General features: G+C 53.3%; 2 protein-coding genes across 2 annotated transcripts in view; both read left to right on the forward strand.

The window, feature by feature from the left end:
* The first annotated feature begins 3,608 nt into the window (after nt 1-3,608).
* On the forward strand, nt 3,609-9,384 carry MLN (motilin). Its single transcript, XM_029243284.1, has 4 exons — nt 3,609-3,725; nt 5,696-5,812; nt 8,889-9,047; nt 9,304-9,384. Exons 1-4 carry the CDS (start codon nt 3,609-3,611, stop codon nt 9,382-9,384), a joined length of 474 nt encoding a protein of 157 aa, XP_029099117.1.
* A 6,701-nt stretch (nt 9,385-16,085) lies between these two features.
* Nucleotides 16,086-16,435, forward strand: part of LEMD2 (LEM domain containing 2) — a 17,501-nt gene continuing 17,151 nt past the window's right edge. Inside the window, exon 1 of the mRNA XM_029243379.1 lies at nt 16,086-16,435. This exon is cut by the window's right edge and continues 602 nt beyond it. Coding sequence (XP_029099212.1) covers nt 16,245-16,435 — 191 coding nt within the window. The 5' untranslated portion in view covers nt 16,086-16,244.

Genomic DNA, 16,435 nt, shown 5'->3' on the forward strand with positions numbered 1-16,435 from the left:
CTTCCTCCCCCATCAAATCTAAATCCTTCTACTTGGTTTCTAAGGCTCCCAGACTGACCGTTTTCCAACCACACAGTGGACCTCCCAGGACACCACCATCCTCTGCACCTGTGTGTGTCTTGCATCCCAGAAGCCCCCGCTCCCACCCTCTGCCACACCTGGTCACATCCAGCCTTGACCTTTATATGAAGAGATCTTGCAGTAGGGTCACAGAAGAGGGATTTAATTGTGCTTCAGTTTCCTTATCTGTAAAATGGGGAAAATAGGAGCACCAACCTCATGGGGTTGCTGAGATTTAATGAGAACACGTGTGCCGAGCGTCCCCTGAGTGGTGCCAGGGTCGCCACTGTATTTGGAAAGGGCACCAGCCAGCAGCAGCCAGCCCTGTCTGACTGCAGAATAGGTTCACCTCTTCCCTCTTTGAATATTTTTAAAGTTACCATTTGAATGACACAATTACCACAAAAGATTTCCAGGATAGGTGTCCCTTCTCCCCATTTAGGCTGCAAACCTTTTGTACTGAAAGCATCACGCCTTTCCTGGCCCTCCACGGAGACTCTGGGCCTCCACGGCCCTGGGTCTGGACTGCCATTTGCTTTTCCCTAATCTATTGAAATGCTGCCACACACTCTAGTGTCCTTTCTTTCATGAGGAGCTTCAGGGGAAAGGCCAAAGACAAGTTATCTTCCTAGTACAGCACTTTGACAGGCCAACAGAGAATCTGATCAATAGAGTGGCCTGGAGACGGTCAACATTATATATTTAAGTAACAAAAAGAAAGGGCTTTTGTTAAAATGACCCTCTGAGCGGCAGTCGAGCTCTAAGTGGACAGGAGAGTGCCATCTGGGCGGGGGCTGGCCTCCACCAAACCTGACTGTCACTCGAGGAAAAGGCCTTCCAGGAAAGGCCCGACATCCACAGCGTGGCAGGTCCTGCCCATTGTTTCCACGAGCTTCAAGAATCCAGGCTCCCCACCCAGAGCCCCCAAAGGTATGGCCAAAGGTTAATGGGCTCCAAAGGGAGGGCAGGAGGTATATAAGGGCCCATCAGACCAGTCAGACACCAGCGGACAAGCAGAGAGAGGCTCCGCCTGGCCCACTCAGACCACACTCACACTGTGAGTAGCCAGAGAAGGTGGGCGGGGGAGGTATCAGCAGTAGCCTGAGGATGGGATGTGAGCCGAGCCCGCCCCGTCCAGAGCTCTCCGGGGTGAGCTGACCCGCTCCTGTGGCCCTCTGCCACCTTCAAATGCCCACCTGGGCTTCAGACTGAGTACCCCGAGCTGGTTTCCAGCGTACGGGTTAAAGCTGCACACAGTGGGCAAGCGCAGGGCTGCCCGGAGGCATGCAGGCTGGAGGCAGGAGCAGGGGGTGCAAATCCTGGCAAAAGTGAAGCTGTCTGGGGTCGGTGGTGCCATCGACTGCAGGCCGGGAACCCAAACCAGAGCCCAGCCTGGGTGCAGGGCCATCCCACTTGGCATGGAGTCTTGGCCCTGGGAAGTTAAGGGGAAGAGGCTGGGTCCCTAGGGAGACGACATGGCTGGGCAAGACTAGTGGGGCCCAGGGTTCCTAAAGGAGAGAGAGAGAAGAGACAGGTGCCCCCTCAGCCAGAGCCGAGCGCCGGAAGCCCGGAGCCCCACTCCCGGTGACGGAAAAGGAAAATCCGCAGCTCGTCATATGAAAAGCCCTCGCTCCTATTCTGAGCTCCCCGGGACGCAAATGAATGTAGGTGACATGCCGGCTGCCAGGTGGAGCACGAAAATGAGCAGCAATTGGATTTTTGCCTTTTTTTAATTTAAAGTTTTTATTGATTCTTATGGAGTGAATTAAATGTGAACACCAGAATGAGAAGGGATCCATGGCATCTCCGTGAAGGAAATGGGACACCATTAATGTGACACAGCTGTGTCCTCTGAAAGGGAGCTGGGGCCCCAGAGACTCCACAGGGAAAGGAAAGGAGGAACAGTGATTCAGAGCACCCCACCCTCACCCGTGCTCTGTTACCTCAACAGAGCACAGGGCCTCAGTTTCTGAGACGTGGTCTTCAGTGGGTGGGTGGTCCGTCCCACCCTCCTGGGAATTTGTATGCAGCCGGCATGGGGGGCTTTGGCTGTCTGAGCTGTCGTGTTCTTTCTCGTGGAGTTTTAGCGACATGGAGAGACCAAGTAGGACAGGGCAGTGGGAGAACAAGAAGACAGAGGGGCCTTCACACAACCAAGGAGACGGGTCCTAGCAGAGAGGCAGGACGCAAACCCACAGCCTTGGAAGATTCTCTCCAAAGGGAGAGTCAAAGTTGGACCTGCAGGGAAGCTTGGAGGCCAGTCTGGGGCAGGACCCTCTCCTCCCAATGGAATCCAGCCCGCCCAAGGGCTGTGGGACCCTGAGATGATCCCCAGAAGCTCTTTATCTGAACCCTGTAATCCCCCCACCGCCGCTGCAGAGGCTGCTCCGGTCTCCCTTCCCTGCTCCAGGGGCCTGCCTCCTGTGGTGCCCTTCTCCCCTTTCTGTGGGCAGAGGCCACATGGAGAGGGTATTAGGACGAGCGCCGGGCCTCAGAAGGCCAGGCCTCCAGCCCCCACTGCCTTCATATGGGTCCCTTCACCTCCCCAGGCCTCCTCCACTCCCTAGATCACACCTGCTCCCAGGTGGGCATGAGGAGTGTGCGGGAGAGGGCTTGGAATGGTAAGGAATCAACCAAGGCCAGCACCCAGCAGGCCACGCCCCCCTCCACAGGACCATCCTGCCCCGGCCCCTCTCTCAAGTCCCTGCACTCCTGAGGTCCTCACGCCCACCTGCTCCCTGGTGTCTTGGCAGCCCTCCTTCCCGCCAGCCATTCCTGACACACCCACTTCCAGGATGTGGGAGGGCCTCACACATGCTCACGCTGGCACCTCGCCAGCACTGGTGGCATTGGTGCGGGTTGTTACAGGGAGGAAGTTGTTTCTGGATGGCGGCCAGCAGGCAGCTGGACTCGCTGGAGCTGGGAAAGGGTTTGTTCCAGAGCCGGTGCTGGCCCAGAGGGATGGGAACCCTGCTCTACTCTTAGATGCTGCTCCAAGCTGAAGTCTTCCAATCTGGCTCTGCCTCCGCATGGGCAGAGGGTCTCCGCCCTTCCTCTCTAGACCTGGGGTCTTGGCCCAGTGCTCCCAGGCAGAGCTGGAATCAGCTGGGCCTGGGTCCATCCCTTTTATCATCCTAATATCGGCTCAGGGAGCAGGCAGGGTTCTCTGGATCTTGGGGCTTGGTTCTGCTGACAATCTAAGAGTTTTTTAATCTGCAACATGGGGTCCCTCCTGCTTCATTAGCCCAGCTGACCCCAGGAGACCTCGTCAGTAACAAAGGGAAGAGCGAAGTGGAATGATTCTTCCCCGGTGTGTGTAGTGGGCAGGGCAGCCTCTCCTGGGTGCTTAGGGCAGAGAGGGGGCTCTGAGTTCCTCTGGTACAGCCCCACACCAAACCCAAGTCCAGACAGGGTAAGTGGCTTGCTCAGGATCACACAGCTCCAGGTGGGCCATGGACCAGAGCTGAGGGCTCCTGCCTCCAACGCAGCAGCCTGTCCCTGTACCTTACATTGGTGACAGGAGCTCCCTGTTTTCGTCCAGCTCCAGGATGCTGTCCCGCAAGGCCGTGGCCTTTCTGCTGGTGGTGCATGCAGCCACCATGCTGGCTTCCCAGACGGAAGCCTACATCCCCATCTTCACCTACGGTGAAGTCCAGAGGAGGCAGGTAAGATATTCCCAGGCTGCCCGCCTCCCCAGTGTGGCCGAGTTGACCCACAGCCCTGCTCAGCACTGAAATCATATTAGTTTCTCTGAGGCATAAGTGTCCCTTCAGTAAACCCACGTTTAATCAGCTATGCCAGGGACACTGAGGCGAATATGCAAAACCAGGACCCCAGATAACCCCAGACCCCAGCCGTACCCCCGGCCACTTCCACTCTTTCACTAGTGCCACAAAGGTATCAGTGGCTCCCACGGGCGACATCTTTTCCCACCCCTGCCCATCCTTCAGGGGAAGTTTTCAATTAACAAGCCAATAAATATTTGTGGAGCATCTCTGCAGCACAAAGGGCCACCCCGGGTGAGAGGCCAGACACGCAAGGAAACCTCAGAGCCTCCCGTCTTCAGGGAGCTGGCTCGGGAGCCAAGACACAAACATATGAAAGATTCACTAATAACAGAAAACAAAATGGAGATGTCACAAGGCAGGATGTGATTAATTGTCCAGTAAGTAATGCTGCTGGTATGCGCTGAGTTCAGGGCAGGAGAAAACATGGTGGGCTGGTGCGGAAGAGGGGAACCTGAGCTGAGGGCCTCGAGAGAGAAGGATGGGGGACAGGTGGGCGCAAATGTCCGAGCGGGAAAGAAGGTGCCTTTCCGGGGAGTGGTGGCCAAAGCCTCCTTCTCTTTAGAGCCCAGAAGAAAACAGGGCAGGCTTAATGGAACTCAGGCAGTGGAGCCTAAGGAAAACTGGGCTGCTGGACCTGCCTCCCTGGGCCTTTTACTTTACACACCAAGGGGTTCTGAGTGTCTCGCCACCTTTGTTTCTCTCTTTCTTTTTTTGGCTGCACTACACGGCTTGTGGGATTTTAGGTCCCCAACCAGGGATCAAACCCGGGCCCTCAGCAGTGAGAGTGCAGAGTCCTAACCACTGGACCACCAGGGAATTCCCTGTTTCTCTTTAAATGGGATGAAGTAATGGACGTTCATGTCCCATGTGTCTGAGACCAAGGCTCCAACGGGGATCCACAACTGAGTCAGTTCTCTGGGAGGTCACGTGGCCCTGAGGCACAGCCTCTAGCAACGCAGTCTGTCCCAGGGTAGGTTTCCACACACCCAGTGAACAGCATCCTTTACAGAGGCCAGGCTGGACCCAGCTCCCCTTCCTCAGGGGTGGACATGCAAAGTGATGGAGGAGATACAGAGGATCCCCTAAACCTACCTTTGTCCACCACTTGGCTCCCTCTGCAGGAAAGATGACCAGCTGTTCCAGAATCACCATGTCCCAGGACAGGCCCAGAGCTGAATCCCCAGAGTGTCCTCAGAGAAACCAAAGGAATGGGGGTGTAACTGATCTCAGTGCTCAGGGACCTAGCAAGCAGGACGGCCGGCAAGATGTGGGGCTGGACAGAAAGAGTCAAACTCAGTGTTACACGAACTGGCAAAATGGCAATCAAAGGACACCTGGCGTTAATCTGCTCTGTGGTTTTCCTCCTCATCATTGCCAGGCACCGGCATTTTTATGAAGAAGCTGCAACTCCTTCCTCCATAATTCATCTCCCTGTCTTGCCTCATAAATCACCTCCCAGGGACTCCAGTTTCAGGACCACCCCACGGCGCCCTCACCATCTTTTTTATAGGCTCTTTGCTAAGAAAAACACATTTTCACACTTAATACGCAGGAAGGGCGGCCATTATTTTCAGCATTTTAACTTAATTAACAGTAACAACCTGGGTGTAATGTTTGAACTACAAAGGAACAGATTCCTCTTCGAGTTGACTTGTTGCCAGGCAAATCGAGGGCCATTGTCAAGCCGCTGGGTGTCTGAGACACCCTGTGAGAGGTGCCTGGGAAAAGGGGTTCTTTCGGCCTGAGCGGGAGCTCAGGCTACTTAGCACTCTGGGTAGAGACTCCAAGGGGCCGTATGGATGGTTGAGGGAGAGTGAGTTTCGTACAGTTTTGTGCTCGACCCCTAGGAAAAGGAGCGGTACGAAGGGCAAAAGAAATCCCTGAGTGTACAGCAGAGGTCCGAGGAGGTGGGCCCTCTGGACTCCGCAGAACCCTCGGAGGAAGAAGTAAAGGAAGTTACCAAGGCAAGCAGACAGGGGGGCAATGCAGAGAAACCCAGTAGGGGGATGGTCCCCGGCCACCACAGAATGTTCTGTGAACCAGACACTGAGGCAACAAGCTCCATCCTAGGAGGGAGAAACAGATACCAAAGATGAGACAATAAACCGTTTTAGGCACCAAATAAGGAGGTAGAGTAGAGAGTGACGGTGGGGCTGGGGGCACTGCTTTGGCTGGGGGAGCAGAGGGAAGGCCTCTCAGAGGAGGTGACATTTGATGTGAAACCTGAAGCATCAGGAGGAGTCACCCATGCAAAGAGCTGAGAAGGAACATCCCAGAAGAAGGAGCAGGGAGTGCAAAGGCCCAGCTCAGGACGCCCCTGGTGGGTCGGAGGCCCTCGAGGCCCAGCGGGTGCTGAGAGAGGGCAAGAGGCCAGCAGGGCCTGGTGGGCCAGGCAAGACGCCTGGGAGGCTGTTGGGGGTTCAGAGCAGGGAGGTCATCTGCTCTGACTCAGAAAGAACAGAGGCGGCAGGAGTGGAGGCAGGAGGCCAGTCAGAAGGCAGCTGTGGTCCTCAGGGAGAGACGATGGGGGTGCCGTTTCCTGCCCTAGACTTGAGCCGGGAGACAGCTACTGCGTCAGGACCCAGGGTCCAGGGCCTTGAGTGCCCAGTGAGGATGCACAGATTGTCAGGGCTGGAGAGAGCCTTGAGTTTGTCTAGTAGGACTCTTTAATTTCACAGACTCATTTATTCAGACGGAGAACACTTACTAAGCCTCCTTTACGTGCAAGGCACGCTTCTGGGCACTGGGGATAGAGTGACAAACAAAACAGATAAATCCTCTGCCCTCATGGAGCTCATACTCCCGGGGAGAACAGAAACAAGGTACTGGAAGCATCAGCAACAGACCGCAAGCAGGGTAAATAAGCAAACTCTACAGTAGGTCACGGGGGATAGGTGATGTGGAGGAAAATAAAACAGGGAAAGGAGATGGGGTGGGTGGTAATTTTAAATAGGGCGATCAGAGCAGGTGTCATGAGTACATTGGTGTTTGTGCAAAGACCTGAAGAGAGGGAGGGAGTGAACCATAAGGATATCTGAGGGAAGAGCTTTCCAGGCAGAAGAAACAGCCAGTGCAAAGGCCCTGAGGCAGGAGTGGGCCCAGAGGAGAGGGGGAGAGGGAGGAAGGGAGAGGAGAGGGGGAAGGAGAGAGAGAGAGAGAGAGAGAGCACTTCAGCCCAGGGTGGTCATGGGGGAGGCAGAGCAAAGTGGTCAGATTCTGGAAATATTTTGGAGGTACAAGCCCACAGGATTTGCTGAAAGAATGGATATAGGATGTGAAAAAAGAGAAAAGTAAAAACTGACTTCAAGATTTTTGGCTGGAACACCTAGAAGGAAGGATTTGCCACTCACTGAGCTGGTGAAGCCTGTGGTTGGCTCAGGTTGGCAGGAAGAAGATCAGGAGGTCAGACTGGACCTGTGAACTGTGAGATGCCTGTTGGGCACCCAGGTGGAGATGTTGCACCGGCAGGTAGATATGCAAGTCTGGACTTTAGGAAAGGTTGGGGCTGGAGACATAAATGTGGGAGTCATCAGCGATTATATAAAATTTCAGGCCAGGACAAGGCGAGATCCTTGGCAGGGTGGGGCGGGTGGATGGAGAAAGAAGAAGTCCCAGGACTGAGTGTGGAACACTTTCCTGTAAAGGGGTCTGGAAGGGGGTGGGGCAGACTGGCAGACTGATATCTAGAGAGAGTGGGGGCCTTGCCAAGGTCACGCAGTGGTCAAGGCAGAACAGAGCTGGACTCCACACCTCCTGTCTCCCAGTGAACACTGGCCAGTGATCTTTGCACCCCCTTGGGTCCCCACAGCATGCTGTCCACAGACAGTGAGGTCACACATGTGGCACAGAGAGTGACCTCGGTGCTGTCACTGCAGCGGAGGAAGGGGGGGGCACGCTTTTCCTTCCCGAATGCTCCCTGGGCTCTAGAGGAGGGAGCCGGGAGTGAGTCCTCCGCCTGGCAAAGGGGGAGCTCGCTCAGAACTGCCCTCAAAATGCACCTGAGACAGAGTTTATGGCACTGACCCTGAGGTTCCCATGGTACAGGTTATATCCAATGTAACATCTCAGGAGGCTTGGGGTGGGTACCTCTTGTCCCCTCTCCTTATCCTTAGAACCATGACATGCAGGCCAGGAGGTCCTTTCTGGGTCATCCAGTCCAGCCTCTTCATTTTAAAAGTAAGGAAACCATTCCCACAGCAAGGGAACAGCACAGGCAGGGCTGGAACCGCCAGCCTGCAGAGCCGCCCCAAAGGTTGTCCTTCAGGCCTCCTGAGTCCATTTCCCACCCCCAGTGTGTCGGGTGGGAGGTGGGGGAGCAGGCCTGGGACTCCTCCATCGTGGGTCTCTGGAGAGTTAGGGGGTCTTGGCTTGTGCAGCAAGACCATTGAACCAGGAAGCTCAGAGGGGGGGAGATCAGTTGGAGCCCCTTGCTCTGCCCCAACAACCTCTCTTGGTGGAGAGCCTCCAGACAGCTCCTCCATGGTCTTACATGTGTCCCCAAGGTGCTAGAGAAAGCGTAGCCTGGGGGTCCCGGGAATGGACCCTGGAGCCAGGCCCTCTGGGTGTACTTCTCCCTCTGCTATTTAGTACCTGGGTGGCCTTGAGCAAGTTACCTGACCTCTTTGTCCTCAGTTGCCTCATCTGCAAAATGGGGATATTAATCCCCATTAGTGTCTCTACACCATAGGGTCATTGAGAGGCTTAACCTACGGAAGGCATTTAGAGTGACACCTGGCACCTGGTACACTCCCACGTGTTAGCTATTATCATTCAGGAGAAGGGGAGGGGACTTTCCTCCTCTGATCCCAGCTTCCCCCACCGGGGTGAGGCTGGATGATCCTCCTCCCTCCCTGCTGGTCTCAGCAACTTCCAGGATCCAGCCCCCAGGTGAGAATTGGGGAGAGGGGCCAGAGTTCCCAGAGGACCCCAGAGGAGCTGGAAGAGTGGCACGGCTCCCCCGCGGTCCCTCCAACCACCTGTAGGGCACCCAGGGGTCAACGGCCCACTCTGCCTTCCTGTTAACTCTGCCTTATTTCACAGCTGACTGCTCCCGTGGAAATTGGCATGAGGATGAACTCCAGGCAGCTGGAGAAGTACGGGGCCACCCTGAAAGGTCTGATGCGTGAGGTGCTGCTGTCCAGCCAGAACGGTAAGCGGAGCCAGGGCGCCTCCCGGTTCATATTCCTGCAGCGTAGCCCAGTAGGGTTTGGGGGCTGTGATTTGTTTTTCTGCTTTGCTCTTGAGAACCTGAAGCTGCCTTCCACCGCAAGCTCCCACACCCCACCCCACCTCCGAGGGGAGCTTAATCACAGATTTGGTGGGGGTATGGGGAGGGGGCGAGGGGGCGGGCCTCGGATGGCTGCCGGTGGTTGGGGAGGCCCAATTCCCCAGCCAGGGGCGTCTCCAGGCCCTGCCTCCAGGGCTCAGACCCCTTTCCCTAACGCCTTTCTGGCAGAGGACCACAAATGACAGCAACCCCGACCCCTCCCCCTGCACAGATCTGTTCCTTCCCTCCCCAAACGCCACCGAGGTGTAGTCTGGCCACAAAAGCCTGCATTTTTTCCCCCGTCCATTCTGCAAATCAAAGTCCTGAGCCCCATTTGGCCTTCCCCGGGTCAAGGTCGGCCTGAGTTACTTGTGCAAAGCTAGGTCCTATGTGACAAACAGCCACCAATTTCTTCTCCTAGTCCCCAGGAGGAGAGGGGAAAGGCCAGGGGAAAACGTTTGGGGCGGATGAACTGAGAGGTTAAATTACTAGCCCCAGGCTATGGAGAAAGCTAGAGGGAGAGTCTGGCCAGACCTCCCCTCCTTCTTCAGACCTGCAGGCAGGTTTAGAAGGCAGTTTCACAGATGGACCTGATGACACTTCTGAGCTGCAAATTTCCTTTGCTTTTCTCCAGCAGCCAAGTGACAGGTCACCTGGGGGAGAAGCTGGATGGAACTCAGATCCCTCCACCCCCCATCCAGAGAGGCCCCGGGAGCCCATCTGCACGGCCCATCTGCTGGGCTCGGAAGGAAAACACCCTCTCCCAAGCAAATCCCCCTCCAGCAAATAAATCATGAAATATACAGAAATGACTCTTTTATTTAATATTTTAATTTCCAAAAGTCAGAGTCAGGTCATGCCATAAAGAGGGAAATAATAAAGCTCAGAGAGAGTTTGGCCATAAATGGTGCATATATTAGCAAAGCATGTGCCTTTTGTAAGTTCTGTGTGCAAATATTAATTGAGACCCACGGAATCGTAAGATTTGCGCCGGCCCTTCCGTTCTAGGTAAGGAAACTGAGTCCCGGAGAGACGGCATCTTTTGCCCATGTTCTGAGTCAGTGGCAGAGCAAGCACAGTAACTCAGGCCTCCTGAATCCTGGTCCATTTTCTGTTTACTGACTCGAGGTGTAATGGACCACAGCGTTTTAAGGCCTCTGCGCTCAACCCCTTGCTGGGTAACTTCCAGCTAGCCCTTTAACCTCAATGAGCCTTTGCAAAAGCAAGGTGGTAATATCTGCCTTGAGATCTGGGGACGGAGGCACCAGCAAAAAGCACATTACTATTATTATTATCACCTTGTGACTACATACGCCAGCATCTATGGCAAAATTACACAGCCAACCCATTTTATTTCTGCCTTCTAAACAAAACTGGATGGGAAATTTCATTCTAATTTAATTTTACGCTAATGAATGTTCATTTATTTATAAACTGGGGCCATATAGGAACCCAAGCTCCATCCATAGGTTACCAGCGATTAGACAACAGTGCCCATTCCATACCTCCACCCGCCTCAGCCACTTCAAGGGCTTAGCCGTGGATAACAGTCAGAACAAGATGACTCCAGCCCTTAAAAAGGACCCTCGCTTGGGGTGCTCTGAATGCCCCTCGAGGAAGCTTACACAGGACCCAGAGCCTGCACACAGCACGTTCACACAGTTTCCAGTGCACGTACTGATCAACCCAAGCACAGCTGCCGGATCCCGGGAGATGCTGCCCAGACACCCGCTAATAAACGGGGAGAGAGGGCTGCAGCAGGGCGCGTGAAGGGAGGAAAAGCCACAGGAATCTAGCTATAAAGCGTGCGATTGGAGGAACTGGATCCAGAACTCCTCCTCGCCCTTCCGAGTTCCACCAAGTTCCTCCGTTATCAGTAACGCTCTCCAAGAAGCAAAAACATAAAATGTTCACTGTCTCTTTCCTTGTGGAAAACACAGATTTCGCGTCTTTTCCTCGCCCTCTGCTGAGATCTGCCCCTACAGTGAGACCACCTTCCCCCACCCCCAGCAGGGGGCGCCCGTTTCTGGGGCGGGAGGGGTTGTCCCAGCATCCTCTGGGGAATTTTCCCGAAGCTCCTGAGGGTTGAAATGGGTGCTATGGAGGGAAATGAGACACCTAGGAGATTTCACCCCGGATGGTCTGCATCTTTTTCAATGGGAATTGCTTCAGCAAGCACAGCACATAGGAAGCGTGAGGATGCTGTCGGTTCCGCAGAACAGGCCGGTTCAAAGCTCAGCGCTGCAGCCGACTTGTCCCCCACCCTCACCCGGTGGCCTCTGAAGTGCTTCCCAGTAACGAGCCACAACGGGGACCCAGCCACCACCTGCTTCTTTATGCACGGTGCCCTGGCCGCCTGTTTAGATATGTCGGCCCCTTTCTTCTCTCGTTTTCCTCCTCCTCCTGCCACTGGTTCGATTTCTCATGATCGGCTCAAATAATTCTTTTTCTCCAATAAGCGCCTCCATTTCCAGGACAGCGGACTCGACTACTTACAGGACATGCACAGCCCTGGAAGAAATTAAAACTGGGTCAGGGGCGAGGGATAGCTTGGGGAGGTTCTGAACTGAGCCAAGGAGAAAGTGACCATGTTTTCACAAAACAGAAGTAAAGAGAGACACACTCTTGATTAAAGGTAGAGGATACCTAGACCAGGACCCAGCCAGCATCAGAGACAGGGAAAGTGCCCAGAGGAACCAGTAGGGCGAGGATGCAGCTTCTCAACATCTGGCTGAGATTTATCCAGCAAAATCTACGAGTCTCTCCAGATACCTGGCAATTACAGAGAGTTACAGATTACCCGTTTTCATCTGGAATGTACTTTTACACTTAGGACCACGGGTAATTATAGGGCGACCTGAGCCTAGTTTCACAAGATGGAGATGATGAGGTATTTTCTTGGTAACCATGTTGGTGTGATTTTAAAATTACTGAGCTACATGGATTTGCCATGAAATTGAATACTTAAAAGCAAAGAGTAATTGCCTGATATCTGTACTCTATAATTTAGTGTAATCTAATCGTGGACAAAGCCCAAAAGAAAATGTTCTGAAAGCATTACATTTTTCTTCATACACAATTCATTATTGACATTGGGGAATGTATTCCATGCCTCTAAAGGAACTCTTACCCACAGATTTCAAGGTTTGAAAGTGGCCAAAAGAGTGAGAGTTTTGTTTAATTTTCAGCTGCTGATGAAAAGCCGGTAACATAACTGCTCATTAAACCCATTCTGACACTTTTCTGTGACTCTGTTTGCCCCTTCATTGACCTAGAGAGATAGGTCAGGGTACTGAGATGAGGCAGCAAGATGCTGGGCAGAGCTGGGGCCATTCCAGTCCAAATCTGAGCCAAAAATTGCACCTACATCGTCCCCCTTTCAAACCATACTCTCCCAGTGCCCCCACCACGGTGTGACGCCACCCATGCTATGGTTCGAAGGAAGCCCAGAATAGCCGAGAGGGATGCACGAGGCTGGGGACAAGGTGGATCAAGGGCAAGTCCATGGTCTGAAGCATCTTTAAAGGACCTGATAAATGTGTGCAGGGCTTTTCGCAGGAAGAGAATGAGAAAGGAACCCACTAAAAGATTTATGGCTGTTATTATTATAAGGCTCTGCCGAGACAGAGAGAGGTCGGCAGGACAGCAGGCAGCACGGCAGCCCCTTGGGAATCCAGAGCATCCTCCAAGTGGCCCCTCATCTCTGCTAAATGTGTGGATGTGGTTATGAAGTAGATTTAGATATTGGAGCTTGTTTTCCCTCTTTTGACTTTAAGAAATCAGGAAGACCAACCGCAGCCTGAGGTGCTCACCTTAAAAAGAAAAACCACAACAAAGTGATGAGAAAGGAGGGCACACAGGACAGCCGTTGACTTTGCAATATTGCCCTCTTCTTGGAAATGTGTGTTCCCATACTCGATAGGCCCAGCGGCAGAACTAGAAGAGACACAGAAAGGCAGATCTGAGAAGGCCCAAAGGGGCCTCGTGGGCAGCTCCCAACACGACACAGGCAGTGGTGGCAAAGAAGCACTAAGATGGAGCCCTTCGGAGGGGAAGACCTAAGGGTCAGTGTCAGAAGTGTGGGGACGGTCACGTGGATAAAAGCTGATGGGCAACAAACTGACTTCACTGAAGCTGGTAAAAGTGCTTTGAGGGTGGAGAATGTTGATGGAGGACCCTGAAGGGTTATCAATCCAGGGAAGGGGTGGACTGGATCGGGGAGTTCAGGAGGAAAATGTAGAGGCCCGAGACCTGGGAGGAATGATTGACTCATGAGGTTTTATTCTTTTTTCTTTTTTTTAATGAGGTTTTTTTCTTTTCTTTTTTTAAATTTTCCTTTTTTCTAATTTTCTTATTTTTAATTTTTAAAATTTTTTGGCTGCGGCGCGGCATGAGGAATCTTAGTTACCTGATCGGGGATCAAACCCGCGCCCCCTGCAGTGGAAGCATGGAATCTTAACCACTGGACGGCCAGGGAGGTCCCTCATGAGGTTTTTTCTGACTGAATTTTCCAAACAGATTGTGAGGCTTCTTCTTGGAGGGATGGGGAAGGGAAGCATGATTGTCAAATATGCTGTTAAGTGGTGGCACATTACCCCAAAGGCCTGCTAGACCCAGCGAGGCAGAGATGGAGCGCTGGGGGATGGGGGGAGGGAGGGCACTGCTGCAAACATGATGGGTTCGAGGCTGAAGGGAAGACAACAGCGTGCGGGTGGGGCTGGGGGAGGGCTGGGGGTCATTTGGCCCTGGGTGTATGTAGCAGCAGCCGGGACCCCAAACACAAGGAAAGCTGACAAAGCCCACACTGGGGACCACCCCAGGGGTGGCCCCATTTGGGTATTTTTTTAAATCGCCCCGAGATCCACTGTGTGGAAATAGACTGTAACTCTGCGAAATGCTGTAACATTAACTTTGTTTAAGCATCAGTTTCAAGCCCTCTTAGAATACATGGGGCCAGTATTGATGCTGAAAGGCTCATTCTTTATATATTGAACTGCACAGCTGCAAGGAGAAGCACAAATGTTACCAACTCATTTGTCATGCAAACAGTGCTTCAGAAAGAAAGAAAATACTATTATGTGGTATATGTGTTAGGCAATCACTATATCAAATTCATGGTATTCCGTGCAAACACAGGCAGAGGAAAGGAAAACAACACTTGGTGAGAGAAATCGCACCACATGGGAGCAGCTAAGTCGGCGGAGATGGCGAGGCTAGCTCGGAAGCCTGACCAAGCGGAGGTTGTCATTTCCCCTGCAATGTGGCCAGTGATAAATGCTCCTGATAGAGCAAGTGGCACAAATGCAAACGCTGGCAGAGGTGCCTTGTCCAGGGACCCAGGGTGGGGGGACAAGGTGGGGGTGGGCAACGGGACCATAGGGGAGGAGGCGAGATTGGGGGAAGGCGAGAACCGAATTGGAGGGTTAGAAAGAGAATGGAACTTACGAGACCAGCAGTAAGTGTCTGGGAAAGGCAGTTGATGATCCATGTGGAAGGAATACAAAGAGGGAGTGGGAGGCAGAAGGAAGACCACAGTGTTACTTCCATTTGTCACCACTCCCCATGATTTCCTTAGGGGTTTCTCTGTCGGGTGGGAGGTTCTACACAGCACTGATGCTGCACACAAATGGGTTAAGTGCAAACACTATGGAGCATGTGTCCTGAGCACCTTATACAAATTACCTCTTCTAATCCTCACAGCAATCCTATGAGGTTTACTGGCCAACAGGCTAGAAATGTTAATTGGATATGATCGCACGTCTAATAGTGGTGGAATCTGGATTCAAGAACCCCCTACCTAAATCCACAGGTGACACAAGATTACATCTTGGGGTCTTCTCCTACCTATCTCTCCTTATGAAAATCCCACCATCCGGCCACACGGCCTCCTCGCACGGGCTCAAACTGCCCCTAAGAGCCCAAGGGCATTTGCCTCTTCTGCCCCCACGATGGGATGCAGTGTCCTCCTCAGGCGGGAGCTCCTTTCCTGCCAGCACCTGGCCAAGGGCAGGGCCTGCAGCCCCTTGGGGCTCAATGTCAGTGAGTGAACAGCCAGGAAAACACAGAGGCCTGCCGACCATGACCTTAGTTCAGACCAGGTCCCAGAGCATGCCTGGGGTCTACGCCACAACCCAAACAAAGCCCTTCCCTGAACGCATTGGTCCCCAAGTGCAGAGAGAGGCAAAGGATTCCATCTCCCCACTCTCGGCAGTGCTTGTCTTTCACCATTGTCGACTAAATTGCACAACTTAAAAGTTGAGAGTTATGTTTTATTCAGCAGACATTCTTAGGACTTCAAGCCCGGGAGACAGCCTCTCAGATAACACTGAGAAAATGAGAAAACGGTTCCGAAGGGGAAGAGGGGCAGTCAGGATATATAGGAGTTTTTGCAATAACACCAGGTAGTTGGAACAAAAGATAACTGTCAATAAAAGAAAACCAGATAACTCAAGTTAAGGAATTTAGCACTTTTCTATGTATGGGAAGATGCACTTAAGATGTGCACATAAGATGCACTTATGGGAAGAACTCACTTAAACCATTCTTTCACATGCACCTCAGCTATCTGGGGCCAGTATCCTCTGTTTTCTCATCCAGTTTCCTCAAGCTGCACTGTAGGAAGTGGCTGCTAGATGGCGGGCATCCCTTGTTTCCTTCTTGAGTTCCCTCAGGGCTCATCATTGGGGGTGACTGTAACGTGGTGGCTAGAACCCTAGTTTACTGATATGGCAGGCAATATTTTCTTACCGTTAAGTAATTCATCCATTAAATCAACATGACTTTATCGAGTGCCTACCACGTGCCAGGGACTGTGCAAGGGGAGGAGGATTCAGAGGTAAACACCACTTGCTCTTACAGACGAGAAGGACTGAGCAAGGTGGGAAATAAAAAAGGAAAACAAAAACAAAAAGCCAAAAACCCTCAGACCTCCCCAACATGGCAGCCTTGGAGGCTGATTCTGACCTCCTCATCATGGCCCGCCCATACGGCGGTTCAGACCTTCTCAACATGGCGATTAAGAACGACCTCCTCAACATGGCGCGGGCCCCGCCTGCTCCGCCGCGGCCGTCGGCGGGAACAGTTCCGGGTCCGGTGTGCGCCGGGGGCAGGCGGGGGTTGGCGTCCTGGCCATGGCCGGCCTCTCGGACCTGGAGCTGCGGCGGGAGCTGCAGGCCCTGGGCTTCCAGCCAGGACCCATCACCGACACCACCCGGAACGTCTACCGCAACAAGCTGCGCCGCCTGCGGGGCGAGGTCCGGCAGCGCGGCGAGGAGCGGCTGCGGGAGGAGGCCCGGGCAAGGGGCGAGGAGCGGCTGCGGGA

Source organism: Monodon monoceros, unplaced genomic scaffold (genome assembly GCF_005190385.1).
Source record: "Monodon monoceros isolate NGI ecotype Baffin Bay Population unplaced genomic scaffold, NGI_Narwhal_1 Super_Scaffold_3, whole genome shotgun sequence".
Taxonomy (NCBI): Eukaryota; Metazoa; Chordata; class Mammalia; order Artiodactyla; family Monodontidae; genus Monodon; species Monodon monoceros.

Excerpts from the sequence above, each read along its gene's own strand:
- MLN (XM_029243284.1), top strand. The coding sequence starts at position 3,609 with ATGCTGTCCCGCAAGGCCGTGGCCTTTCTGCTGGTGGTGCATGCAGCC. Across the intron at positions 3,726-5,695 it reads GTGAAGTCCAGAGGAGGCAG|GAAAAGGAGCGGTACGAAGG; the intron begins GTAAGATATTCC and ends CTCGACCCCTAG. Across the intron at positions 9,048-9,303 it reads TATTCCTGCAGCGTAGCCCA|AGGACCACAAATGACAGCAA; the intron begins GTAGGGTTTGGG and ends CCTTTCTGGCAG.